Here is a 27,360-nt window from a genome sequence, read left to right on the forward strand (position 1 = left end):
TGTGTGGTGCGATGCTGAGTGCATATTCCAAGCCACATATTTTTAGCTCTACCACACACTCATGTACAGTTTTACGAACTTCCCAGAAAAATGGTGAATTCTCTGAGATAATGAAGGGGAGGTACAGAATAGGGCTGAGGGGAGGGAGCAGGGAATGGGCATTGATTTAAATCTGCCTGGCACACGGGCCAGCTCCACTTATCAGTGAGTCTAATAGGAATGTGAAGAGAATAGGCTTGACAGCTCATTAGAATGTGATCCCTCCTCCTTTTTTTCTTTTTTTTTTTCCCCTTTCTTGAAGTTGATGGAAACTCATTCAGGAAAGAAGTACTTATTTGCTGAGGTAAAGCAAAAGCTGAGGAGGGTTTTGCCAGTGCGCAGCTGGGGAAAGGAGCAGCGAGAAAAATCAGACGCGATCTATGCACAGAGGTACCTGAAATCTTGCCTAGTGTGAGGGGAGATGAGGATGAAAAAGACACGAGATTCTACATCCTGACAGCTGCTTGCGGCATCGGGACCTGCTGCTCATGGTCTCATTAAAGAGAAGTGAAGATAAACTCAGGTAAAGAGGGAGAGAAGCTAGACTTGGGAAAAATTTATCTGTTCCTAATGGACCTAGATACATCCTCAGATTCTTTGCTTCTCCCTGTTTTAACTTTTATGATATGAGAAATTTATTTTCTCCTTAGAAGGCAGAGCACTTGGCTGAGCTGTGATGCTTTCAGCCTCTTCAGGAGAGCAGCGGCTGTAGCAACCTTGGATTACAGTTCCCCAGCATCTTGAATGGAAAGGATGAGGACTTGTCACTGAGGAAAGGGAAGTATCATTCAAGAGAGAATGGATGGAACATATTCAAGCCTGCTTTGAACTGAACACAGTGCTTCAAATGACAGAAAGTGAAATCTCCTGTTGAAGAGGAACAACCTCACAACCCCCCTGATGAGTTTGTGTTGTCAGCTCTGGCCTGAGCAACTGTTGCCCTGAGCAATTTGACTTCTCTAGGTTTCATAGTTGAGTGCATTTTAAACGAGTCTGAAGACTTATTGGGGGTGGGGGGGGAGCGACACTTCAAGGTGGGTGGCAGGACTTTCCAGGGCCTCTTGTATTTATGTAAGCTTCAAGAGGCTGAATGGACTTACCTCTTTCTTCGAGTGAATCCAGATTTTCAAACAAGTTTATCTATACCATTTCCATGTGTCCTGCTTGAACAGAGATCTCTCCAGCAACCAGCGCATCCGTGCGTGCTGCACATTTGACATTGCATAGCCCGGAGGATCACCTTTAATAGTTCTAACCTTTTTATTTTTTGAGAGAGAAGTCTGTATCTATTCCTGTTATTGGTGGTGAAGGTTTTTGTGCTTGGAGAGTGCCCTTCCTGACTTGGCCCCTCCCTTTTCAAAATGAAGGGGTGCACCTGGGTATTTGTGGCAACTTTACTTTGTCAGCAGTTTTGCCTCTTCAGAGTTACGGCAGCAAAGAGAGAGAGAAAGATGAAGAAAGAACCTAATCAGTATACAGAGCCTTTCAATGCTACCCTTTCAAACAGCGAAGAACTGCATGGGCATCCCAAGGTAGGCGTTTATGTGTTGTCAGTGCTTGGTAGAACTTATTTCTGGCAGTAAGGTGATGCTGGTTCCTTTTTCCAATGATTGACGCAATCTTGCCAAATTCTATTAGATTTTAAAGAGAAATGTTCTCCCTTTTGCCTTTGCATGATTGATTTTCTAGCTTACTGAAGCAAACACTGGAGTACTACAACTTATTATTATAATTTATTTTAGAATATGCATGACTGAAGTTCCAGTCCCATAGTAGATGATTAAGTGTAAAGACATTTTTGAATTCTAGTGTATGAACACTATCCTGTTCAGAAACAACTGATTAAAAAAAAAGCAAGTGGGCTATCAGTACAATAATGATACTGGGATATTAATGAATCTCTTGCAGGCAAACTCTTTACTCTCTGAAATGTTATTTCAGAACTTTCTTAGGCAAATACAACAGTATAAACATCTGAGCATGCCTGAGCTTTCTCTGCACTGCCCTTTCCACCAGAGAGGCTGTGGTGATTGAAAATTACTGATGAGAAATTTTTGGTGTAGTCAGATGATCTGTTTAAGGTGATTGTGGCTTTTGTAGGAAAAGGATTCAGGATGGTGCTAATTGTGCATAAGTGGCAAGTGTAAGACTGTGTGTGTGATACCTCAGTGGCTGTAGCTGATGACTTGCTAGGCTTAGTGAGTGAATTTTGCAGGGTAGGATCCTTCCAGTTATGTGTTTGGGAGAATCACCCCAGGGTGAAAGCTGCAAAAAATTTCCAGTCAATTGATCAGAGCCCACAGAATCCTTTAAGATGAACATTTGCATAGAATGCTTGGGAGTAGGAGAGGGGGTTAGGGAATTAAAAGCAGGTCCTCGGATTAGGAGCAGGATGAAATGGAAGGGAGACTACAACACTGAGAAAGAAGGGAGCCTCCCCTGTCACACAGCCCCTTCTCTCTCTCTCTCCCCTGCTCACACAAAAATGTCCCTTGTTTCAAATGGAGGTGACCTCTAAAACATGACTTTGATCACAACCATTAGGGATGGCAGTCACTATAGCAATAGAGTAACAAACCTGTCAAAAATTGGGACATGGCAGAGGGGGCAAGTTAGAACAATTGGGCTGACATTCTAAATATCCTATTCAATTCTATTGTGAGAGTAATTGGTTAAGGTTGGGCAAGTCTGGGAAACAGTCCTCTCTATAAAAAAGCTGGCTGCTGCACTTAAAATTATCATTAGGGGACTGTAAGCAGCGTTTCTTCAGCTAATTTTTTGTTGTGTATTGCAGGGCTCTGTCAGGACAGGTTGTATGCATGCTAAATTCTTGAGGTGCTTATAATCAATCACTTTCTTCTACTCTGTAGAACTGCTTCATTCTGCTTTTGCAAAAGGGGCCAGATACATATCTGGTGCAACTAAATTTCAGTCTATTCTGGAATGAATTTGGCTTGATGTGAAATGTATTGGACCGCGAGCAGAATATATTCTGATTGCAAAAGCAAGCAGAAACTGGTCCTGGTTAATTCTGATATAGTCATACATACATTATTGCTAGAAGAAACACAGTACTCATTCGGAGGCTAGTGGGCATTCATTAAAACAGACATTGTTTGGAAGCTACAGTTTCTGTGTTGAAATACTTTGCTTTAAAATATCCATGGCAAAGGTTTGGCTGCCGTAAGAGCTGGCAAGTTCAGTGAAGGCAGGTTCTGTTTAATAACGATAGGACGAAACCAAATCTTTGATGTAAATGCTTATGAGCTCTGCTCGATATCCACTCCCAAATTTTGCGGTGTGAACTTTTCTCCTTGGAATCTATTTGAGGTTGAAGTCCAGGCTCTACTTAAGTATTGCTTCTAAATGTCATGGGTGACTGTATTGTATTTTATATTTATATAGCACCTGCCCAAGCGAAGGAATTATTTTACACATGCTATAAATGCAGTGCTTAAGAACTGCCACCATTTCTGGGGTAAATGACAGTTGCCATTTGCAGCAAAGCATCAGAATTTGTATTCACTAAGGGAAGAAGTAAAGTAATAGTGAAACTATCCTTACCTAACCTATCAAGCTAAAGGAAGGTTGAAAGCACTTCTCTGTGGAAGACTGATCTCTTTGAGCCTTGAAGGTACTTCTGTGAGCAGTTTTGTTTCAGGAAAGGATGCCCTGCACAGGAAAGTGGAACAGCAGCAGCGTCCCATTTCATTTCTCTACAGCACATAACAGGAAAGATGGAATTTTTGTGGCCTTGTGCAGTAAAGATTAAGGCTGTGTTTACCTTGGAAGACTCTGTGGCCAGCTGGTAGGTTTATCAAAGCAGATGGAACGGGGAATGAAATATTAGCTGAGAGTAGTGTTTTTTATTCATACTGTTAAAAAGGTAGATGTGTTTTCCTTCTAATTAAGCAAAACAATTTGGGACAAATTTCTCTTGGGAATTCTTTTCAAATAGGAGTAGAGAAAGCTCCCCTTTAACATTCACAGTGCATGAGTCATGGTGAAACCTCTACATAAAACAGGGAAGCAGAAGTTTCAAATCTCCTGATAAACCTGATATTTCCAAGGAAATAGTGTGTTGGGTTTTGTTGATTTTTTTTTTTAAAGTTTTTCTTCAGTCTTATCTTTGCTGAGTTGCTGTCAATGTGATGTGCTTGCCAAGCACATGAGAGTTTTCTTCTCTGACACAGGCGGACTGAGAGAGAGAGCAGAACGTGACTGATGGATACAGAGGTTTTCACCTATTGGACCTTCTCACTTTGACTGTGTGTGGCTGAGTACCTGCAGCTGCCACTTGCCAGGCTTGCCTTCCCCTTTCCAGGCACAGATCTTGTCTTGCAAGTTGTGATGCTATACTAACAGGGGTTCAGCAGCAGTAGATTGTCCAGTGGTTATATAGGGTTGACGCTAATCAGGAGTTACCATTGGATACCTGAGTAGAGGGAATAAAGATGGAGTCGGACTCTTAGTGCCCAGTGAAAGGACAAGAGGCAGTGGGTACAAGCTGAAATACAGGAAATTCCACTTAAACATAAGAAAAAAACCTTCTTTACTGTGAGGATAGTCAAACACTGGAAAAGGCTGGACAGGGAGGCTGTGGAGTCTCCGTCCCTGGAGACAGTCAAAACCTGACTGCACATGGTCCAGAGTAACCTGCTCCAGTTCACCTGCTTAGAGCAGGGGGTGTTGAACTAGGCAATCTGTGGATGTCCCTCCCAACTTCAGCTGTTCTGTGAACTGCTTTTAGGGGTAGTTCAGCTAAGCAAGTCAAAGGCAGCATCCTAACCTGGGGAAAATTATTGACTCAGCATCCCAGTGAAATTTCAGGGATAATTTGAGGTCAACAGGATTTTATCTTCAGTGGAATTTCTGCAAGTAATAGTGTAATGTTTTTAATTTAGTTACCCGCTACGTAGCCAAGGAGTCCTTGAAATTTTATATCCTTTGTGATCCTTCTGTCTCTGTCAAATATCTAGGGCTAGGTCTACCTGGTTTATGACTTAATTCTCTCTGAATTATTTCTTTGGGGCCTTTTGCTTCCAATTGAAAACAGCAGCTGGTTCAATGGCATCGCGCAAATTGCATTCCTCCTCTGTAAAGAGATTTCAGTCAGCCTGGAGTGTACGATTGCATGTGTAATTGAGAAAAGTATTTTTGGGCCTGACAAGTGTTAAAACCATGGGAGAGACTGGACTGTGACCTATCTGTAGTAGAAGATGTTATCTTTCATGTTTTGTATCTGTCATCATTGTCAGTCTTGCTCTGGCGTATTATGAACAAGAAGGGCTATAACAAATAACATGCCTCCTAGCAATTCCTCGTGGCCCATGTAAAGTGATGTTGGATTCATACATCTGACTCAGCATATCAAATAATTCAGTGCGTGGTCTCATTTCTCAGAGCTGTTTGTAAGATTTTTAAAGGTCATTTTTAAAGTAAGTAGTCCTACATCAGATGTGGTTTTGTGTGCCAAACGCACTGTGCTACGCCTGTTCTATTGGTGCTGTTCAGTTCCTTACTTTCTTGTGCCGTCCCTAAAGACAGAACTCTGCTGGTACGTCCAGGGGTGGCACTGATTACCATTGCAGTACAGCTAACACAGCAACAAACATCATGTCTTTTTCTCATCCAGAGTAGCTCTTGATCACATGAACTGTTCCATTAAATTCGTTATGGGTGTGACCACTGAAGGCAGTTTGTGTTTAAGTGGAGAGGAGAAGCTTTTTGAGATAGCCGTTTAGGAGACTGAAGTATAATTTTTCAATCACAAAACATAGTGGGAGTTTAGGTAGGAATTCCATTTCAGATTTGGCTAAGATACCAAACCTAACACTTCTGCTGTAGGGAGAATTCTTGAGAGATCTGTAAAAACCGCAAGTGGTCAGGGCCTTGGTTTTACATCTCATTAATAACCAAGAGTGTGTATAACCATAAGTTATTAGCAGCTGACATAGGATTTTTCATGCTAAAAAAAAAAAAAAAAAAGTGGTCTGTCGCTTTTTAACCCGTTCCAAGTAAAATACACTACTGAAATAAATAATTTGCTCCTAATTTCATATTGAAGCTGACAATACTCTTGCTGGTGTAAATCAGGTGCAACAACATAGAAATTTGTGGATTAAGATGATTGAAATGCTTAGTCAGGTCCATTTTGTGCCTGGCAACTGCTTAACAATTAGAGCAAAGAATTCTTAAATATAATTCCATCACAGATGGACAAATACATAGATAACTGAGCAAAACTTGCAGGGCAGTAACTTCAGGTATAAAGACTGTGGACTGGAATGCTTAGGTATATGTTCTTGGACACACATCTCTGACTACCTGCAGGTGGAAAGGATGCTGTCCTCTCAAAAAATTGTAAACTTTTCATGCCTTCTTTCCATCCTATCCCACCCTGAGAAATGCTTAGGTGTGCTTGAGAACACTTCGAGATGCTTTTAGGTGTACAGCCTTGCTTACAGGTAGTGTTGACTTTTTTCTCTTATTCATCCAGACTCTGAAACTACTTTTGTCCATTTCACTTTGGTTTTTAGCAGAGATGCAGACTGGATCCCAGTATCCTTGAATTTCGGGAAAGTTCAGATACAGTTCAGAAATTTCTCAGGATCCAAACTCTGCTACTTGACTGTAGATTTCTGCTCGTAGTTTCTTCCATGCTGGCTGAATCTTGGCCAGAGACTGTGTGTGTCTCTGGGCAGTGCATGCTGTTCTGGGAGTCAGAGCCAGAAAGAACCGCAGGTTCTGCTTGTGTACAGCAGTCTAAATTACAGCTCAACTTGCCTTTGATTGTGAGGGAAGTTAGGGAGAGAGTGGGCTAATTTCTCATCAGTGTCATAAACTGGTTCTGAAGTGATAGGTGCCATTGTATTCAGATTCCAAAGTGATGTTAAACGGCCTGATTGAAAGTTCATTAAAAATTGCTGGCAAGGCTTCTGTTGATTTTGGAGGTACTGTTTCAAGCGTTAAGGAGTAAGCCCGATTTCGCTGTAGTTAACATGAGGATTCCTCCCGACTCCTGTAGGTTAGCCTTGCTCTGCAAACAGCACCCCAGGAGGGACAAGTCCCCTTTGCTGTGTTTCCAAGGCTGTTCTCAGTCCTGACTGATACCTGAGTTGGCTGCAAGGTCTCTCTGGCTGCTGGAGGCTGCTGCTGCCAAGAAAAATAGAGGCTTGCATGCTTATTGCTGGGATTGCTCATGCATGCCATAGTAATTAAATAATAATACCACAAGGATGGAACATTCATTTTAACTGTCAATCATTCTTGTGCTGGAGAAACTGAGGAGTGCCATGACTGTCTTGTAGAGGGATTTGTAATTTAAGCAAGCCACTGGAGAGGTATGGGGGGGGTTTATTTATTTTTTTTTTTAAACTTTGGGAGTTTTTAATTTTTTTTTCTGGGATGTGCCATCTGGATTTCTTTTTTCTCCTTGACAAGATGTCTGCTCTGGCCTGTTTCTTCACAGCTGGAGCTCCAGAAAGGCTGAGGACATCTGTTTGTCTTCACAGTCTTCAGAGTTAATGGTCAGAGTCTGCCCATGATTGCTGGCTTCTGCTCCTAGCTGGCCTGTTTCCTCATTTTTGCAGTGGAGGGGAGTTTATGCCTGTCTTGCAGCCTGGTGGAAACCAGGAATATTTGAATAGTCTCTTCCACACCTACAGCAAATGCTGCATCCCAGTTCCTAAGACTCTGGTCTTGTGTTTGCTGTGTCCTGAAGACTGCACTTCTGAGTTCCTGCCACATGAGCCAGCCCTTTTTGAAGGATGAACTGATTTTATTTTCCTTTTCTCTGCAACCCAGCTGTTCTTTTGCTGGCTTCCATTACAGCACTGAGGGAACACTCCATCCTGCCTGAGTTGGGTGCTTCTATTGATAAGTTGTTTCCTCCTGTTGTGTGAACTGCACTGCAGCTTTACCACAGACCTGTCAGTCACTGGGTCAAAAAGACATCTGCTTCCTTTGGGCAAAGCATGGGTAGGCTTTTACCTGCTTTATATTTATGAGCTTTGTAACCTTAAATGCTTATAAACAACAGTCCTCTGCAGGTGTGACCTCATGGGTGGTGATGCTGCACCCATCTGTTTTCAGATGAGGTGGGGTCAGAAAGAACTAGCTTCTCCCATCAGAAACCATTAAATCTCCATGAAACTTGGATAAATATGTTTCACGTTTGTTGCAGAAATAAGCTGCACTTCGTGTGCTGTTCTAAGGACTTTTGCAAACTGTGAACATTTGCCTCTGGACTTAATGTTTACATGTTACAATAGATGGAGAGGTTTGCACCAAAGGACCTTCTTGGCCTGTCTTTGACTTCTTTTCTTATGCTTCGCAAAAATCTGCAGTCAAGCAGTCTGTAGGAAGATGATAATGGTTTAGTGAGGTGACTAATCTCACAATACCTGGGATTTCCTATAGTGTTCCATTTACATTACTTTCCAATGAAATTTCAGAAAGCTATTTAAGTCCTAGGTGCAGTAAGTAAACAAGACAAATAATAATTTAGCTAAAACAACCTACTAGAACCCCTTGACTAAACATGCAATTTACGGCTGACTGTAAATGTGATTATAAACATTAAAAGTCTGTTCAAGACTGATTTTGGTATAGAAATAATGAACTAGATTGATATGAATAGTTTGCCTTGCTCTTGTTTGCTAAATTTGAGCATCAGGGGAGTGTGCATAACCATAACCCTGGCTCCGATTAATTACAGTAGAATGCATGAACGATATGGCAAAATGTCTCGGGATATCCTTGCTTTGGCTTACAGCACAGACGCCAGCTACTCTGCAGCCATCTGTCTGGATGGGAGGATAAGTGGACTGCCTGAATAGAGCAATTCAATAGGAGTAGATCTTTGTGTGGGTTGTGTCTGAGCAGTAAATCACCCAAGATTATTTGCTGAATAGAGAAGATAGAGTTGGCTTCACAGAGTTTGAGATGTATGTTTAACGAATACCCTTGCTCAGCTCACAACAAATCTGTTTTCTGGGGACCTGCTCATATTCTGCTGGTTTTGTAAATCATTTGTTGACCCAAGCTGTTTGAAATAAATAGTTGTGATCACATCAGCTCAGAAATCTATGGACAAGTGCCTTGTACTACACCCATGTGCCTGGGTGCGTGCTGGAGAGAGAGCTTTCCAGGCTCTGCACCAGTTTAGAAGCACTGACATTCTGTATAACCTCAAGCTGGAACCCCAGCAGACTTCTAAGGTTTAATTTTGAAACAATTTATGCTGCATGGATTTTTCATAGCAGATCACACAGACTGTGGTCTTTTCTCCTCAAAATGGGCTTGCCCTGATATTTCTAGCTAAAATTTGCCATCCTCTGTCCAATTCCTGTTGCTCTCAGACAGTGACATATATTGCAGTTATTGGGACCTCAGCTCTACCTGCATTCTAAAGGTTAATTGTTTTCTATGTGCTTCTGCAGACTATTTGATGAAAGGGAATCTATGCTTATGAGTGGTACTAGAAATGTTATTAAAACTCAATATGGTTCTCTGAGAAGTGGCAAGTGCTTTAGGGAGCCAAGTGAGACACGTAATGAGCAAATGTAGATGCATTTGCTCACTTGGCTGCATTGGAAGCACCTTGCAAGGTCACTGTTACAGTTAAGGCCACTGAGCGTAAAGCTATAGTGTCTGAGTTGTGGCAGAACTGTCTAGTGCTGTCAGACTAGTAGGAGCTTAATACCCAGGGGCAAACACTTTTAGATCTGAAAAGTGCACTGTTGACTGACTTTGCTTCTATGCTTTTTCCACACCCGTCTTGTTTTCTTCCTCCTGAATGGTGATAGATCAATATTGATTTACCTAAACTTGTAATGGTCTAGGAATCATTTCAAATGTCATTCAACCCACTACTGCCTTGTGTTGCTTTCCTGCTGGAATTCTGATCTGTACCTGTTCTGTCTCACCAGGAGAAAACAGGTTTATTGGATGAATTCCAAAAGTTTACAATAGGCATAGGGTGGGGGTTTTGTTTGTTTGTTTATTTTAAAGATTGTAAGTGTTCATTGCAGTTTTTCCTCTCTGGCTTTTTCATTAATGGCTCTGAATACTTAAGCGTGGTTCATGAAACTTTGGGAGGACTCTTGCTTTTATCCTCGCTGTGATAGACATTTGGGAGGTGGATGTGTCAACAGATTGGAACCTCCATAGTCAACAGTTAATTGCTCTTGACAAGCATGGCAGAGTATTGGTAACCAATGATTTCTGGTGCCTTTTTTAAATTTGAAGTTAGAAGTTCGTTCCTAGCCTAGGAGAAAAACCAACAGGTATGGCTATTTGATCCCTTGCTTCTGGTTGTTTCTGGGAGGCGAGTAATGGGAACGAGGGGGTCCAATAGGAAGTGGACCCAAATTCGTAAAGACAGATCCTCTCTTCTATCCAGACTTTGTTTAGAAGGGATCCGGAATGAGCCACTGTAATGTTAAAGCTTCTCTAGATAATTTCTCTAAGGCTACAATATACTTGCAGAACATAGGAATGGGCAAGGTAGTTAAATTTGCCAATGGACTCTTTTCTGTGATCAGACACGGACTTTGTTTTTTGTTGTGTATTGGCTTTTTTTTCTGTGTGCACATTTGTCACTCTACAGCATGTGATTTGAAAGTTATGGAGCATTTCAAGGTTTTCTGTAGGTTTTAATCTCCCTGTATTGCTTGATTGATCCAACTGATAAATGTCAGATGGCAGTGGTGAAAAATCGCTGGCATCTGGGCAGGTTTTCTGTGGCACATATTAGGACTGTCAGAGGGCTGAGAGGCTCAGCAGCTTGAGAAAGGTCTCTGAGAAAGGCCCTGCAGGTGATAGCATATTAAGTTATGAGAAGGCATTTTGATGTTTAAGGGCAGCATCTTCTGGCTTTCGGGACATTTCTGATGGCAGGTTAGCCTGTAACTTATAAAGAAAAAAATCCCACTCTAACGGGACTCTTCGAAAGGCTGGTGTCTTTCATACACTGTGTCAGAACTCAGACCGAAGTACTAGCCTGCCTGCATTTGCAATGGTCCTGTAAATGATGAAAAAAAGTGGCATGGTACTGGATAATCCAAACTGAATTGCTTGAATCCCATTTTATCCCACCTTCAATGTCCTCCCAAATGCAGTACATTTGGATCAAGGATACAGTTTAGGCAGCACACAACAGTCTGGTCTGGAAACTTTGCATTCTCTGAATCCATGCAGTGGCCAAAGAGATAACAGTGATATCAGTCTTTGTTCTTGTTTCTCTTTAGATCCTAGAATCTCCAGACCCTCGAATCACAGATCCACGGCGGACCTGGATCTCCTTTGTTCACCGCCCAGATGATGGCAATACTTCTAAAAGGAGATGCAAAGGGAAAGACAAGAAATTAGTAGGTTACTGCTAGATTGCCATCAGCTAATAAATGTGCACTGTGGCTTCCCTTCCTACTGCTGATATGCAAGGTGTTTTGTATGCTCTGGCTTTTGCCTTCCCACCCTAGAGTGTGCTGCATTTTCATTTGTTTGTGTTTAATTTCTCAAAGTATTTTGGAGACATTTGAGACAATAAGTGCTATATGCTTTGTAAGATAAGGTATGTGAATTCCACTGTCAACATTCATTTTTGTTTAAACCAGCTGTTTCTTGGACTGAGCCTTTTTGGTTTTTTTTTCTGCTCAGTAGAAATAAAATTAACATTTTTTTTTCTTCCACTAGATAAAGTCCAAGTATCTCAAAGGATATATTAATCAAGGTGTGGACAAGTCATTCATTTTGAATTAATGAATTACTGATCATCTGCTGAGTGATGCTTGATCATGTGTGCACTTTTAATCTGCTGCTTAGACAGTCTTGAACGCTTTTAATGATTTCCTTTTATTTCTCAGTGAGCTGATAGGCAGGAGTGCTTCCATGCAGGTTTACTGCAGTTTAGTTGAGGCAACAGGAACTCCCTGGGAACAATACACATCAAAAGAGCATTGATAACATTGTTGCATGTTCGTCCTATTAGTTTAAAGCTCTAATGTGTGTGTGACTAACCTTTACAGGTATTTTGAATGAACTGTTGCATTTTTTTTTCCAAGAGTTCTACTGTTGCACCAAACATTCATGTATGTGATCATTATGTCTGAGCAATATATATTAATAATGTAAAGTGTGGCTAGATGGCTATTCTGGTTAGTGAATAGGCAGAATAAGAAGCTTAAAGGCTAGTATGATACTTCGGTTGATATGAGAAGATACAGAAGCAGCAAACTTAGTCTTGTGCCTGTTGTGCTTCACACTGTATATATGTACTTGAAGAACCAGTTAGTGTTTACCTGAGCAAAGTTTATCCTCCCACATAAAGACATGAGTAAATTCCAAGTGCTGGAATTCACAGCTGGCTGGAGAGTCAGTTTAAGATTTACTGCATCAGGCCTGTAGCTGAACCGATAGTGGAGGGGGCTGCTCACGTGGCTGACGGCCCTGTAGAACTAGCTCATGGCTGAGAGAATTTTTGGTCTGCCAGTGCAATTGCCTGGTTCTAATTCACATGTTTTTCTTTGGTTACTTCCTTAGCGTGGCCTTGTTGGCCCCCCAGGACCCCCTGGTCCCCAGGGACCTCCAGGAGCACCTGGTGCTGAAGTCACCCGGGAAGTCCTTCTGCAGGAGTTTAAGGAGATACTAAAAGGTAAAGACTGTAAGAGCTTTGTGCTTTTGTGATCTGCTTCTTTTGGTAAGCACCGTGGCAAATAAAGAACTGGCTTTGCAAACATTTACCTTAAAGCATTCCCCTATCTGGCAATCAAAAATTTGAAAAAATGTTTCCCCACTGCTGTTTAGTTCAAGTTGAAGAATTAAGTGCAGAAGTCTTATCGCACAACTAATGGCTTCATAGACCAGGCTCTTAAACTAAGCCTTTATTTTCCTATACTTCTTTTCTTCTCAGAAGCCATTGAGCGTCGAGCATCCCTGGCTATTTCAGCCCATCCTAGCCAGCTGCCTCCACTCCTGCTCTCCTTGGAGGAAGTTTCGCATCACAGACGTGTGGAGGAGGCATTCCATTGCAAGCTAAAAGGACAAGTCATTGTAGATAAGAAGACCCTGGTAGAACTTCAGAACTTCCAGTCGGTGAGAAGGGATTACAGACTGAACCTGTGCAACTCCACAACAGCCATTGTGCGTAGATCAGCTATAGTTCCCCTAGTCTGCAAAGCTGCTAGGTGGCTCTGCAGATAAAGCTGTTTCCTGAAAGGGCAGACTAGTCCCCGAAGCTCGTCTCAGGCTTGGATGCTATGAATATAGCACTACCTTTTTTGTGATTGACAGAAGTAGGATCTCATACGGTGATTTCAGCACTGAAGCTCAACTGCAGTAAGATGGACATTTAGCTTTGAGTCTTCTCCTTCCTGACAAACCCAAGAGGCAGACTTTCTTCTTCTCTTGCAGCCCAGCTGAATCTCATTACGGTTCTTACTGAAGTTCTAACAGGTCTGTGCAAGAGAGGGCTGTCTCACAGGTCCAAACAACAGTCAGTCTTTTTATTTCAGTTAATGATGGAGAAAGACTTGTCCATGTTCGGCGTTAGTCTGAAGGTTCTGTTCTTTTTTTCAGTGCACGCCCTGTTTAATTCCAGAGTAACCTTCAGATGTAGAAAAATGTCAGAGGCAGACAGAAGCCATTGCTTATAGATTTGTGAGCCCAAATAAGAGCTGTCATTTTGTTAGATGGGCCAGTCCTGATGCTCAAATTCTTTACATAATCATATGTTTTATAGAAGACTAATGAAAGTTACCTATATAATTTCATTATAGTCATGTTATAATGACAAGCACACCATCATGGGATGCTGTAGGGCATTATAAGCATGGTTACAAGCAAGCTGTTGAATTTGATATTAAAACTTCTACTAACCATTCCTGAACCAGTTGCGAATAGGATCTGAATTTGAAGTGTAAATGTTAGGCAAAGTAAGAGCTAAAACCAAGTAGTTACTTGGTAATTGAGGAGTCTTATTTTAGACTTTGGAGTCGCAAAGACTGTCCAATAGCACAACGCCTTCAGATACACGGTTGCTTTTGTGTTGTGACAAGAAGAGTTTGAGGAGTACGAACAGGGAATATGGCTTTCCATCAGCAGGGTTTGCTAACACTGTCCGTGTAGTAAGGTGCTGAGCTTTCTTCCCATTTCTGAAGAATCCTGTCCGGCAGATCCTTTCCTATGGAGTAGTTTTGCTGCTAGGACTTTTCACAACTGCAGGACTAGAGGCAGTGGTTGTGTTCTAAACAGGGTACTTTCCTGGACCTTTCCCAAATACACTTGTGGAAGCCTGGTTTGACAGCACTGTGGGTGCTGGCACAGAGGCAAGATTGTACTTGAAGTGCAGGCAGGGCTAGAGAGATCTGCTGCCTCATTAATTAGGAGGGAAAATGTGAATAAAGACATCTCAGTAATCAGTGCGTAGGCTGATGCTTCCCATGCTTTGTTATCATATGCCTAGCTTCTTTCTAATTGCTTCTGGCCCTGAAGCTGATGTGGGAGGGCTGGCAGGCCTCTGGATGCCAGCCTTTCATTTCAGCTTTGGGACAAGAAGTGTCTGGTTTTAGCTTGTGCTCTGATATAGGGGAATTTAGCAGGGAGGGTGACAGTGGATGCTCTTGCAAAGATGAAAACGTTGTCTTTGAACAGGCCAAGTGGGGGGAGAGAGAGAGAATTCCCGTCCCTCCATTTTGTCAGTTTAATAGTGTGAAGAAGCCAACAGTTTGATACTTCTCAGTGAGATGATAGGGATTGACTCTAATTCCTGGATTTGGACCTTACCCAGAGCATTCTGAGTTAGTGGAAAGAACCTGTGCTGAGAAACGGCCTGTCATTTGAGTATGGTGTCTAAGTCACTCTGACCTTGAGTATTGAAAGAGCATGATGGTTTTCTCATCCTTGCATGCTAAATTTCCTCCAAGAACATTCCCTCCCTCTCTTCCTCTTGGTCTCATAATTTCCTTAGTATCTGGAATGAAACATGTGATACTCCTTTCCCCACACCTCTTCTTCCCGCATCTCACGCTTTGAGGTTTCTGACAATTGCCTCTTGCAAAAGCTTTCAGAAAGGTACGTTACACAGAAAGAATTTAAGTAACTGCAGCCTCTGACAGGCCATGGAAGTGGGATATATCTGGGGCCCAGGAACGTCACTGGAATCAGATCACTTAAGGCTAAGGTGGGCTATGTGCTTTTTCATGGTGAAAGATCCCAGAAGGAGTCCTAGTGTCTCTAGTGCCTTGAGGTCAAGCTAAATGTCTACCTTTGGCAGTTGAATTTTATTGCTGCTTCAGGAGATTGGTGCATCCCCTGTGTGTTGTGGTTGCTGTGCAGGCTGGGTTATCCTTTTCTTTAATAATAGATGTCAATGCATTGCTTTCTACAGTGTTTATGACTGAAAAGCTAAACTGGCAGTTCACATCTCAACTCTCTGTACATGTTTCCTATTTACCATCTGGAAGTAAATTGTGGCATGTATGAGGGAGATGTGGGGATAGGAGATGAACTAAGGAAGACAGGCTGACCTTGGTTTGTACAGAACGGCTGGACACCAGCTTGCTTGTTTGCTTTTGGTCTGCCTACTGAAATAACTGTGTCCAAGTAGTTAGTTTCTCAGATATAAATCCCTGCAGTGTTTGAAGCAGCTAGGCGAGTATGCTGCTGTGAGGCAGCAAATGCAGCAGGGAGCTCTAATTGGCATGGGGTTTAATGGAATATTTTGCCCAGAGAACCTCTCCCTGCATTGTCTATTTCTATGAGCAAAAGAATAACAAAGCCACAGAGGGCATGAAGAAACAGGAACGTTTTATCAGTGATAATTTACTGGTGCCTAAAATTGCCTTCCATGCTCAGCCAGTGGTTTTGGAATTATGTTGCTGATTCTGCTAATAGCTGTAACAAGAAAGGAATGAATTAACTATGCAGTACAGTTTTGCACATACAGGGCTTGGATGCTCTTTCAGTGAGGTAAATCAAAAATAGCATTATCAAAAATGATGGCGTAGTGATAGCATAAGAACGGAATCAATCCTTCTGTAGTCTTTGTTGTTAGGTTAGCCGTTATATTGTCCATGTGTGTATACATACAGAAAATAGAGCTCCTTTTGTGTGTATATGTGTGCACATAGGCACACATCAGTGCACATTGATAAATATAGACCTAGAAATCATTGTATGAAACATAGTTGTTGTCCAGTTCATTATTACTGTTTTTCCATTATACATATGTAATCTTATGAGAAATGCCACTGCTGTTGCACATGGATGTATTTTCACCACCATATGCATACATAAAACATTTCTAGTAAAGTTCTGTGAAATTTAAGACTACAGCTAGATCTTGGTAAATAAGGACTGGGAATTACACTTTTGTGAGCCTTGCCTAGGATTTGCTGCATAAAGGCAAGTTAGTCATTTCACTCCTCCTGCCACATAGTAACTCTCTAAACAAACACTGCCAGCCCCAAATATTTGCAACCTTACTTCCTTTCAAAGAGAAAGCTGAATGAATTATTCCTACCCAGCATTGTGAAAGCTGTCAATTTCTGGCTGTGATGAACCAGAATGGGGAGGCAATTAACTTCCTTCTGGTACTTGAGCAAAGGTTTTCCTCTACTTTTTTTTTTTTTTAGTGTAATAGCACCTGTGGCAACAGTGCTACAAATTTGTTCACCGTGTCTCAGGCCCCTTTCACTATCTAGTACTGGAAAGCATACTCAAATGTTGCGTTGTTGAGATCGCTCAATTATGCATTTGTGCATGTTTTAGGGATATAGTGTGCCTACAGTGTGCATGCCTTTACAGAGCCAGATTTGAACAGCTCTTCTCCCATAAGACCAATGCAAATCTCTCAGGACAGCATTCATGGGAAGGCGTTCACATTGCACAGAATGCCCTTGCGGTGGAAGCAGAGTCTGACTAATGTGCTTTCTTGGCCCATTGAAGCCAATCCTGCTTCTCCCCAGCTCTAGCCAAATTCATATGAGGCAGGCCAAAATAAACAATAAACATTTCTCGCAGAGTTTATTTTAGTCTGAGTCAGATAATCTGCTGCGAGTTCGATTTAAGACTGCTTCCTTGCCATGAGGAGAAGCTGCATGCTATTTTAGTAAGTTTTTGCCTATTCTGTAGAATCCAAGGCTAGAACAAAATGAAACTAAATATGGAATCTGTAAGAATCCAAGCAGTTGTCCTTTAACAGCATCAAAGCTGTCTGACTTAGACCTAAAGTGGGTAGAAAACCTCTGGAGACCCATATGAGTGTTTCTTCTGTACTCGTATCACAAAAACAGTGTATAAGGTTCCAGGTTTTTAAGCCTGGGGACACTGCTTTGCCTCATCTAGGAAGTCTTTGGGAGTAGCAGGGACCTCTTGACTCAAATAAAGGGAGATCTTGTGTATCAGAAGATCAGTGGAGGCTAGAGGCCACTAGGACCAGCAGAGCATAGGGATGCAGTAAGCACAGTCTGAGTCAAGATGAGTTAGAAGAGTTTGGCAGTGAGCAAAAAGGGCATCTTCATGTCTCATACTGATCATTTTGCCTTTAGTGGGCATCAAATGCTGAGAGAGAGCGCCCATCTGGAAGGTGTGTTCCGGGGAGATAAGGCAGTAGCCTTGCAAATTTTTTCAGCTTTGTTCTCATGCACGTAGGCTTGTTCTTTGTCCTGGGCAGAAGTAATTGTTGAGAGTGCTGGGGACTTGTTCAGGGTCTGCTTTTCTTATCTTACAGCCTCTGGCCAAAGGAGCTTTTCTCCGGGGGACAGGATTAAATCTGGCAACAGGACGTTTCACAGCACCTGTGTCTGGCATCTACCAGTTTTCAGCCAATGTCCACATTGGTGAGTGTTGTCCCCAGAAACCTTTTCTGTACTGCTCGAGAGGTGCAGGAAGGAGTCCTGGAGAACTCTCTGGGTCCTGTTTGATTTGAAGCATGTGTAATGGCAGCCCTTTGCAGTGAGCCCTGTCCTTACAGCTGGGTACTTTCACAGACTGATAGCCGTAGCAGGCTGCTGCATGCAAACCAAACAAATCAACACTCCTTATGGAGGATGAGTTTAGGGACCAAATGTATTCACGTGTGGAAGTTATGGCTTCCATAAAAGACTTTAGAAGAAAGGCACATGATGATGTAGAACTGCATCAAGTCAGTTTTGACTGTGTTTTGTCGCCAGTGCATTTATTCAATGGTTTTAATTGTTCAGTGATGAAGTATTTTAAAATCCAACACCAGAAGGGTGCTTTCCTAAGAAGTTCTGGTGGGTGGACCCTGGCTGGATGCCAGGTGCCCACCAAAGCTGCTCTATCGCTCCCCTCTCTCAGCTGGACAGGGGAGAGAAAATATAACAAAAGACTCGTGGGTCAAGATAAGGACAGGGAGAGATCACTCACCAGTTACCGTCGTGGGCAAACCAGTCTCGACTTGGGGAAAAATTAATTTAATTTATTGCCAATCAAATCAGAGTAGGATAATGAGAAATAAAAACTAAATCTTAAAACGCATTCCCCCCACCACTCCCTTCTTCCCAGGCTTAACTTTACTTCAATTTTCTCTGCCTCTTCCCCTCAGTGGCACAGGGGGATGGGGAATGGGGGTTGGGGTCAGTTCATCACACCTTGTCTCTGCTGCTCCTTCCTCCTAAAGGGAAGGACCCCTCACACTCTTCCCCTGCTCCAGCATGGGGTCCCTCCCATGGGAGACAGTTCTCCACGAACTTCTCCAAAATGAGTCCTTCCCACGGGCTGCAGTTCTTCATGAACCGCTCCTCTCTTTGGCTGCAGTTGTGCAGGTTTTTTTCCCCTTCTTAAATCTGTCATCCCAGAGGTGCTACCACCGTCGCTGATGGGCTCGGACTTGGCCGGTGGCAGGTCCGTCTTGGAGCCAGCTGGCATTGGCTCTGTCGGACATGGGGGAAGCTTCTAGCAGCTTCTCACAGAAGCCACCCCTGTAGGTTCCCGCTACCAAAACCTTGCCATGCAAACCCAATACAGAAGTCACAAGGTTACTGGTGTCTCTGTTAACCCAAACACCAGCAACCGGTGGTCTGCTATGTCATGAAAGTGCTTATATTTCTTCCACTGCTTTCCCCAGACCACAGTGAGTTGAAGAGTAAAGTCCAACTCCGAGCCAGAGATAATGTCCGAGTGTTGATCTGCATTGAATCTCTGTGCCACCGATACACGTGAGTTACTGCAATGCTGTCTTGGCAATTATTTTTCTCAGATGGACCCGTGTTTCAACCAACTGTGGAAATCAGGTTCACCAACAGTGAATTTTATATGATAAATGCTCGTGGAACTTTTCTGAAGAGAGCGATTCCATCTGGCCCTTAGGTTTTATGTGTTTGGGGTTTTTTTTCCTGATTTTTAACCTTTCAGTGCAAATTACTCTGAAGAGCTAAATATTGCCTATGTTGAGAGAATTGTCAATGAAGTTGGCTGAAACTGGATGTAGCTAAAAGTGCTGAATGCTCAGCTTAATCACAAACATACAGAACGAGAGAAACACTTTAATTTCGTGCCAGAGGTTGTTAGCTCAATTTTTATAATTTCAGCTGCATCCTGAATGGATCACAGCATCTCACTCATGTTGCTGTGGAAGTGTTGGAGTGATAAGGAGAACGAATAGGTGGAAAATAGAGGTGAATGGGTTCTGAGGCAGAAAGTGCAGGGCTTGTATACAGGTCTATGATACCTTCTCACAGCTCTCAGCTGCCTTGTGGAGCTTGCTTGGATAACCATGCTGAATTTTCCTCTTCTGGGATCCATTAGCCAAACTCTGCTAAAGAAACGCTTTTGTTAGGCCATGGCAACCTTGGGTGTTGCTCCTTATGCAATGGGCCACGGCATCAGCATACAGTTGGCTGCTTGTTTGCTGTGCTTCTGTCATCCTTTCAGCTGCAGCATATAGGTGCCCTGTATCTCAGAGAAAGGCCAGCTTGCTCGGGAGTTTGGCAAGCTTTGCTTAGAGGAGGGGGCTGGGAAGCCCCTGGGCTGGGCTGAATTGCACCCAGCAGAGGGCAACGCTGCTTGCACAGAGTGGTCCTGGTCTGTGCTTGCAGCTTGGCCCTTGAAAAATGCCTGTACAGGGCTGTGCAGATTTGCTCTGCCCTGTCTGCATCAATTCCAGTGCAGCTGTAGCAACACCCTTGCACTGGCACCACTGAAATATATCCATAAAACAACTCCACAGGTGCAACTTAAAACCCAGAAAACCATAAATTTCCTGCTGGACTGGATGCTTCAGCCCTCACCTTCCCTGCTCCATGAGTCAGAGTGCTGCAAATAGGACTGACCTCTCCAGAGGCATTTCAATTTAGAGGCTTTATTGGCAGGTGAATTTGACATGAAGCCTCATGTAATAAACCTCTCTTAGGTCTCATTTGCCTGTGGAAAAGACTTGATTGGTATCTGAGTACCCATTAGTAATTAGGGTAAGAGGGAGCTGTGTGCCCACTGACCTGATGGGAAGTCAGGGAGCTTGCTGACTGGAGCAACTGGCACCTCCTCGGCCTTGTAGACTGTTTTATAACAGTCTTTTATGATTGCAGCACTTAAAAGTGAAGCAGTGACAGACTGGCTGCAGTCACAATGTCAGCAGAAGAAGGAAGGGTGTTGCTTCTTGCTCCTTGAAGGGACACCTTGTATTCTGGTAAGCTGCAGAACTTAATGGGGCATTTCATTTCTGGCACCTGTGAGAATTCCTTTAGATCATGCTAAGAATGGCCCTCAGCCCGATCTTGAAATCTGGGATGCGTGTTGACAATGAGCAATTTTGGGACAGCCCAGGCCTTTAATCACAGGGATGGAACAGGTATGAGTGGGACAGAACGTTACTGTCCTCTTTACGAGTAGCTCTCACAAATTGCCTTTGCACAGTGCAGATCCCTATTCCTGTCCTTTAGTCTGCACAGCAAAGACCAGTCAGATTCAAGTAATCAGGGGGTTTTCTTTCTTCAGCATTGGTGTTTTGGTTTTTTTTTTTTTTTCACCTACAACAATATCCTCTTATCTTAGCAATTTCATCAAAACAGGACTCCTGCCCCTAGCCCTTGGATTCCCCATGAACACAGACTGCAAGTTCCACAGAATCTTTTTCTACATGCTTTTGGGATGTGGAAAGATATTGCCTGTTGGGATGTGGAAAAATATTGCCAGTTGGTGGTGTTGACCTGGTGATATTTCAACAAAGATTTGAGTGAATGAGTGGGTGAGATTTATGAAGCCACCTAAAAGGATTTAAAAGTGAAATTGATCCTGCAGATCTCTAAGAGTGAAAAGCTGTTCTCCCCTCCTGATCTCCACTCTACATTGTCTTCAGTTACAGAATCATACAGAAAATCCAAATTCCATTTAAACCATTTTGCAAAATAAATGAACCTGACAGTGGTGAGTTTTTCTTCCTAATAATTCCACAAGCTCCCAACTGATTTGATTAAGGCCTGTGAGAGGAACAAAGTGTTTTTCTTCTGGAATGCTCACTTCTGTCTCCAAGGACAGTCAGTGTCTGTCTGTGTCTCTCTCTTTCCTTTGCTGTCCATTCAGTCGACCTTACAGTAATATTACTAAAGAATGCATGTCAGTCTCTGATTGCTTTCAATGTGACTTTAGTCTTGCTTCCTTGTTCTGGTAAATGCAAGCACAAAAGTTATCTGAATAGGAAGCTTCCCTGTGGACCATGGAAACTACTGTGCCTTCCTCATTGCAGGTCTTTTTAGCTGAAAGCTCCTAGAAAACTGTTCTGGTTCTGGCTGGGATGTGTGAACAACCTCTTTGTCACATACAGCCCAGGCAGGTTTATTGGGATGTTTTGAGATTAGCTTGCCGCCTGAAGAATTTATAACTACATTCTCCAAAGAACGGTAACAGTAAAAGCTATTTTTCTTAGACAGAAGTTTACATAAATCTCTCTGATGTCTGACTCGGAGTTTTCATCAGTTGTCCAGGGTTGCAATTTATGACTGGTTATCCTGCAAGGCTGTCCTGAGTTGAGTGAGTTGGACAGCAGTGGGAGTAAAGCAGAATCAGCACTGGCTCTGTGAGAGACACCTCTCTCTCATATGGTGGGTGAGAGTATGGCTGGTCTGTGGCATGGAAGGAAAGATGGGTGGAGGGATGGGAACCTGTCTGGACAGACATTCTGCTGGCACAGGCTGAGCAGCTACCCGTGCTTGTGGAATTTCCTGGGGATGTCAGCGTACACAGTCATTCATTTGAGGGAGCTGAAAGAACCCTGAGGGCTTTCGGCTGAGAGAGATGGAAACTCAGAGGCAAGGAGACAGTTGGAGTAGAAGAGATTAACGGTGGGAAGTTCCCACCCAAGTTAGGCTTTTGGCAGAATATGACACACAGACTGAGCTCTTCAATCAAGGTGGTGCCAAGTGGCTTGCTCTCTCTGGGCCAAATTGCCCCTACCTTTTATGCATATTATTTCCTTGCAAGGGGGCTGGAAACAGCACGTTTGCACTTGCTAGGTTTCGTTACCACCACTTCATGGAAAAAAGGGAGGAAAGGGGTTGGTTTTCTTGGGAAAACAACTAGATCTGCTACCACTGGCTAGGCAGATTTCGGAAGAACCACCCAGGTGTGGAGCTCTGTGCTTTCGTATTGCGTTGGAACTGAGCTTACATGGGTGGTTCTGATTGTTGATGTCTCAGGCACCTCCTTCCACCCTGAATCCTGTACAAGGGAGCTGAGTTAGAGTTTTGTAAACAGAGGATGCCACAGAGAGCAGCTGTCCTACATCTTGCTACTGCAAGGAATATGATGCCTATTAGAACATGATATTAGGAAAGAACAGTACTCAAGGGGTGATCTGGAGCTCTCCCTTGAATTTTAACTGAAGCACAATTTTTTTAAAATTTTTTTTTTGGCTTGTTTGTGACCCCTGATCCAAATGTCCTCCCAAAACAGCTTTCGGCTGCAGAATATGTTCTTTCTTGCATAGGCTGACTACATATATTGTTAAGGTGAAATAAGCCTTTCATGCCTTGAAAATGAATGAACTGTTATTGACAGACTGCATATAGCTAGCTCTTTGCAGAATAACAAGAGTATAAACTATTGTGGTGGTCAACAAACTGGGATAACTGGTATGTAGATAAATCTAAAGGACATGTTTAGCACCTGTTCAAAGGTGAGGGATACATACTACAGGACCTTGAGAAAGGCTTCTGTGAGAGAAGGTGGCTCCCAGTTCCTGTCTCCAGCTGAGTTTTGCGTTCACAATCCTGTATGCTCTGTAAGTCTTCCATTAGACGCTACAGTGAGGACAAGGTTCTACTGTTGTCTTTTCAAGGCAGCTGATTACTGCCAGAATCAAGTCAACAGGCCACCTGTTTAGTACAGACGGGCACTAGAACCACCAGGTCCTATTTCTAGGGAGGTCGCGAGACTATTGTCATTCCACAACAACTGTTGTGACTGCCTCAGGTGTTTAACCTGTTTATTTTTCTTTTGCTACCGTTTAGGTCTTTGGAAGTCATTGCTGGTCTGGAAAGTAACAGCAAAATCTTCACTATCTATGTACATGGCTTACTGCAGCTGCAGGTAAGCCCGTGAAGACTGGGAATCACTGTACTAGTTGGCTTGGCAGGCTGCAGAGTTATTTACTGGCAAGGCTGAATTCTCACCAGGAGGTGGGGAAGTTTTTATTAACCTTCTTTCTAAGGTTAGTGAAGTTAAATGCCTTACCTGGAGTGACTAGAGAGGATCTGTGGCAGGAACAGGAACAAAAGCCAGACTTGTTCTGATCTTAAGCCACAGAAGTAACCTTCCCTGTAAGAAATGACAGTCAATATTTTTCTTTCTCAAACCTTGCCTTGCATTGTCAAGATGGCAATTGTTTTTCCCGTTTCATAGAAGGGAATCTGAAGCACAGATGGTTACTTAACTAGTCACCCAAAAAGATGCTAGTGCAGTAAGGATCTAGTTAAGTAATAAACCTGTAACGCAGTTTCACTACAGAAAATTTCTTCCACCAAGTCAAAGCTGTAGGGCTGCAGTAAAAATGTTTGGTCAGATCCTGTTCCCAGGAGGCAGAGAAAATGGCAGGAGGCTTCTGTGCTTAGTTCATGGTAGCGAAATGCTTTTTTTTCTTCCTTTTACGCTGGGATGAAGTGTCAGGTATTTTCCTTTCTCTCTTGTTCTCTGTGCAGGCTGGCCAATACACCTCCATATTTGTGGACAACAGTGCTGGAGCTCCCATCACCATTCAGAATGGATCAGATTTCATGGGCATGTTAATGGGCGCGTAACATCATCTGCAGCAGTGTAGCAGGGAAGGATACGAATTAGAGCCTTGCAGTGTATATTTGACTGAAGAAACCTTTACTTTGACTCTTGAAGATGGCTTCCTGTAACTGTTGGCATCTTCTTAAACAAGCAAAGAGCTTTTCCTTTCACAGATACTTCAGCTTGCTTTCAGAGGCTACTGCTTTTCAAGGTCCACACCAGTTCGTTCATCATAAAAAGTATACTTTTATAATTCAGAAACAAACTGTAATATTTAATTTGTGCTTCACCAGATGCTCACTGAACAATACACTGAGATTTGGAATTTGTTACATTATAACTTTATTTCACAATAGCACTTGTAATCAGCATGTCTTTTGGGATTGATTGTGGGGTGTTTGGTTTTGTAAATGAAGGATTGAGAGGGGAAGTAAAATAGTGACTATATTCTATGTGTTGTGGAGGAAGGAGACAAGGATTTGCCAGCAAAACTGCTTTTTTCATTCAATTGTAAATGGTATAGGCCCTCTCTCATGTTCAAAATTGGATATATTTGACAAGAAGTATGTTGAATTCTCAGACAATGCCTGCTTCACAGATGGGAATCCAAGGTCTGAACTCTTTAATTGTGGTTCTTTATATCTAAGTATTTCTTTGATCTTATTGATGAAGCTGAATACCTCGCTGCTTGTGCAGTTTTGTTTTTATGAAAAGGTAAGGCCAACGGCACCAGTTCTAGCATGAACTCCCTTACTTGTGTTCTTATGTTTTAGTAAGATGTACGTGTGGGTTTGGACTGCATCACATAAACAGCATCCCCTCAGGTGCCGTATAATCATTTGTAAATGGGTCAAATGCATTACACTGGTTGTCAAAAGCCTGGCAAAGACAGTGAGGATAGCAGCCTCGGATCGGATATGTCACCTATTTGGTGCTTGTTGAACTGCAGTGACACAATGAGATAAAACATTGGGCAAGGCTTACTTCCATCAGGTGGCCAGGGTCATAGGGAGTCTATCTGAGCTCTACCTGGAGCTTGAAAGTGCTGTCAAAGACCGTCCAGTGAACGTTTTCTGGATTTCTACAAATCTGTTTGCAAATGTAAGCATACGAGATTGAGCCCCCAAAGCAGCTTTGCATATAGCTCCAGGCTATAAACTCGTTTTAACAAAGTAAAAGGGTGTTGACATTTCACGGGGTTAAGGTGTTACCCAAGATGTGGTAACATCCTTGTGATGAAAAAAAAACCCTCATTCATTTAATGTGCCTCTGTATCCTCCCCTTTCAACAGGCACTTGGCCCTTTTATTAATTCAACTTAGCTAAGGAAGTGGTTGTATAACAGTGTCATGAATAGATGGTAGCAAGGCCCAAAATGGAGTCCAGATACTTGTTCTTGAATGTTTGCAGTGAATGGAAGATATCGTTTGTATAGAGTTGCAATTTTTGATCAACTACAGTATCTTTGTGCAATGAAAACAGAGACTGCTGGGGACAGCAGAAGGCATGAAAAAAATGCCATCCATTGCTGGGTCTGATCAATACGTGATGTTTCTACAAGCTCCAGTAATACTGCTGTTGAGGTTGGTGGTATGCAAAGATGTCTTATTTCAAGAGCTGTGGAAAAATCTGCTGTAAAACAAGCATGGCTGAAACTGTTTTTTTTTCATCTCCATTATAAATACCTTGAGACAAAACTTTAAGGCTACTAAATGGTATTTTTTCCTTTGTGAAGAACATATTGAAGTGATACCTATTGGAGGAGGAAGGAGAGGGTACAGGGAATAATCAAGTAGTGCTGTTACACAAGTAAACACGGGTAAATTCCACTTTCTAGTCAGTGGAATGCGGTTGTTCTAACTGGACCTTTGTGTCTGTCTAAAATATAGCAGCTATCAATGTTTATACATTCATTCTTGCTCCACAATACATGCCAGAATTCCTATGGATTTTCTTGTAATACCCTTTGGGGAGAATGTACTTTTAAGCATAAACTGGCTGCTCCACTGGCAGAGAGGAGTCCACAGCTCTTGAAAGGCATAGCAAGTAGCAACAGTAGTAATTTCTGGAGCTTCAGAAAGCATATAACACACATGAATATCACTAAACCCTATCAATAAAGATTGGCTGTTTACACTGGGTTTTGACGGAGTGAGTGTAGTCAGGGCAAGTGGCCTATATCCCAGCATGTATTACTATACTGTACTTTGTACTGTGTGAATATTTGTAATAAATCGGGCTGTTTCATGCATGACTTACAGCAACATAATCAAAGTGTTGTGACATTCAGCATATGTTGTTATATCTGTAGGTTTTTTGAACCAAGCCTCACTGTTCTTGGTAAATCAGAGTTTAAATATTTATTTTGTTGTAGAACTAAAAATGTTTGTCAGACTTTGTTTTGGGATTTGTGACTTTTTTCCCTTCTTTGCTGTGTTTTACTCTCATGGTCGTCTTAGTGGGAGATGAATTGTTCTGCCTTTATACCTGTTCTCCCTTATTTATACGAGTGCTGTCCTGACAGCTGTTTCCCCAGTGTGCTAGAAGCTGTCTAAATGTGTAGTCAGGCAGCCCTGAGGAGCGCACAGCCTAAACAGCGAAGACTTAAATCTCCCTTGGCAGAAGGAGTGATTTGCCCATGGACAGCGTCAGGGAGAGAAGTAAACTCTCTCTCTGGTGTCTGTCTGGAAGCCACATTGCCTTTCTGCTCTAGCCAGCAGAGAAAGCTTGTGTCAGACTCAGCGTTGGGGAAAGAAGCCAAATTAGCGGAGGAAATGGACATCGTGTCTCTTGATTTGTCCTGAGTTCGCTGTCACCACTGGAAAGCTTGTGGGGTTTTGTCCTCAGGATACAGGGTTGTCCCTTAAGGAGATTTCCTATGCATCACCGAGGTCTTTTAGCCAAAAGACTTTTTTTTTTTTTTAATAGTCTTTTAGCTCTGAATGCTACTAGGCTGCAGTTCTCTTGTACCCTGGGGCTTCAGCCAGCAGTCAGTGCAAGCACGAGATTGTCCGTCCAGCAGTAAAATGGGGCAGAATGGGTTGAAACAGCCAAGAAGCAAGCTGAGACTGGGCCTCCAGTGTTGAGGTGC

At 42.7% G+C, this 27,360-nt stretch overlaps 1 protein-coding gene across 3 annotated transcripts; it reads left to right on the forward strand.

Moving 5' to 3' along the window:
* Nucleotides 1-26,543, forward strand: C1QTNF12 (C1q and TNF related 12). Of its 3 annotated transcripts, none has more exons than XM_052793142.1 (9): nucleotides 1-562; nucleotides 690-1,571; nucleotides 11,292-11,411; nucleotides 12,583-12,694; nucleotides 12,953-13,182; nucleotides 17,771-17,879; nucleotides 19,130-19,220; nucleotides 23,508-23,586; nucleotides 24,195-26,543. In XM_052793142.1, exons 2-9 carry the CDS (start codon nucleotides 1,401-1,403, stop codon nucleotides 24,291-24,293), a joined length of 1,011 nt encoding a protein of 336 aa, XP_052649102.1. In that variant the 5' UTR covers nucleotides 1-562; nucleotides 690-1,400; the 3' UTR covers nucleotides 24,294-26,543. The 3 variants fall into 3 exon arrangements, with proteins under 3 accessions (XP_052649102.1, XP_052649103.1, XP_052649104.1); XM_052793143.1 differs by having other exon boundaries at nucleotides 693-1,571; XM_052793144.1 differs by having other exon boundaries at nucleotides 6-562; nucleotides 12,953-13,134.
* The last annotated feature ends 817 nt before the right edge of the window (nucleotides 26,544-27,360 follow it).

This window comes from Harpia harpyja, chromosome 7 (assembly GCF_026419915.1).
Source record: "Harpia harpyja isolate bHarHar1 chromosome 7, bHarHar1 primary haplotype, whole genome shotgun sequence".
NCBI lineage: Eukaryota > Metazoa > Chordata > Aves > Accipitriformes > Accipitridae > Harpia > Harpia harpyja.

Bases quoted from the DNA above. Each gene is read 5' to 3' on its own strand.
- C1QTNF12 (XM_052793142.1), top strand. From the start codon at position 1,401: ATGAAGGGGTGCACCTGGGTATTTGTGGCAACTTTACTTTGTCAGCAG. The intron at 12,695-12,952 runs GTAAAGACTGTA...TTTTCTTCTCAG, and splicing joins GTTTAAGGAGATACTAAAAG to AAGCCATTGAGCGTCGAGCA. The intron at 23,587-24,194 runs GTAAGCCCGTGA...TTCTCTGTGCAG, and splicing joins ATGGCTTACTGCAGCTGCAG to GCTGGCCAATACACCTCCAT.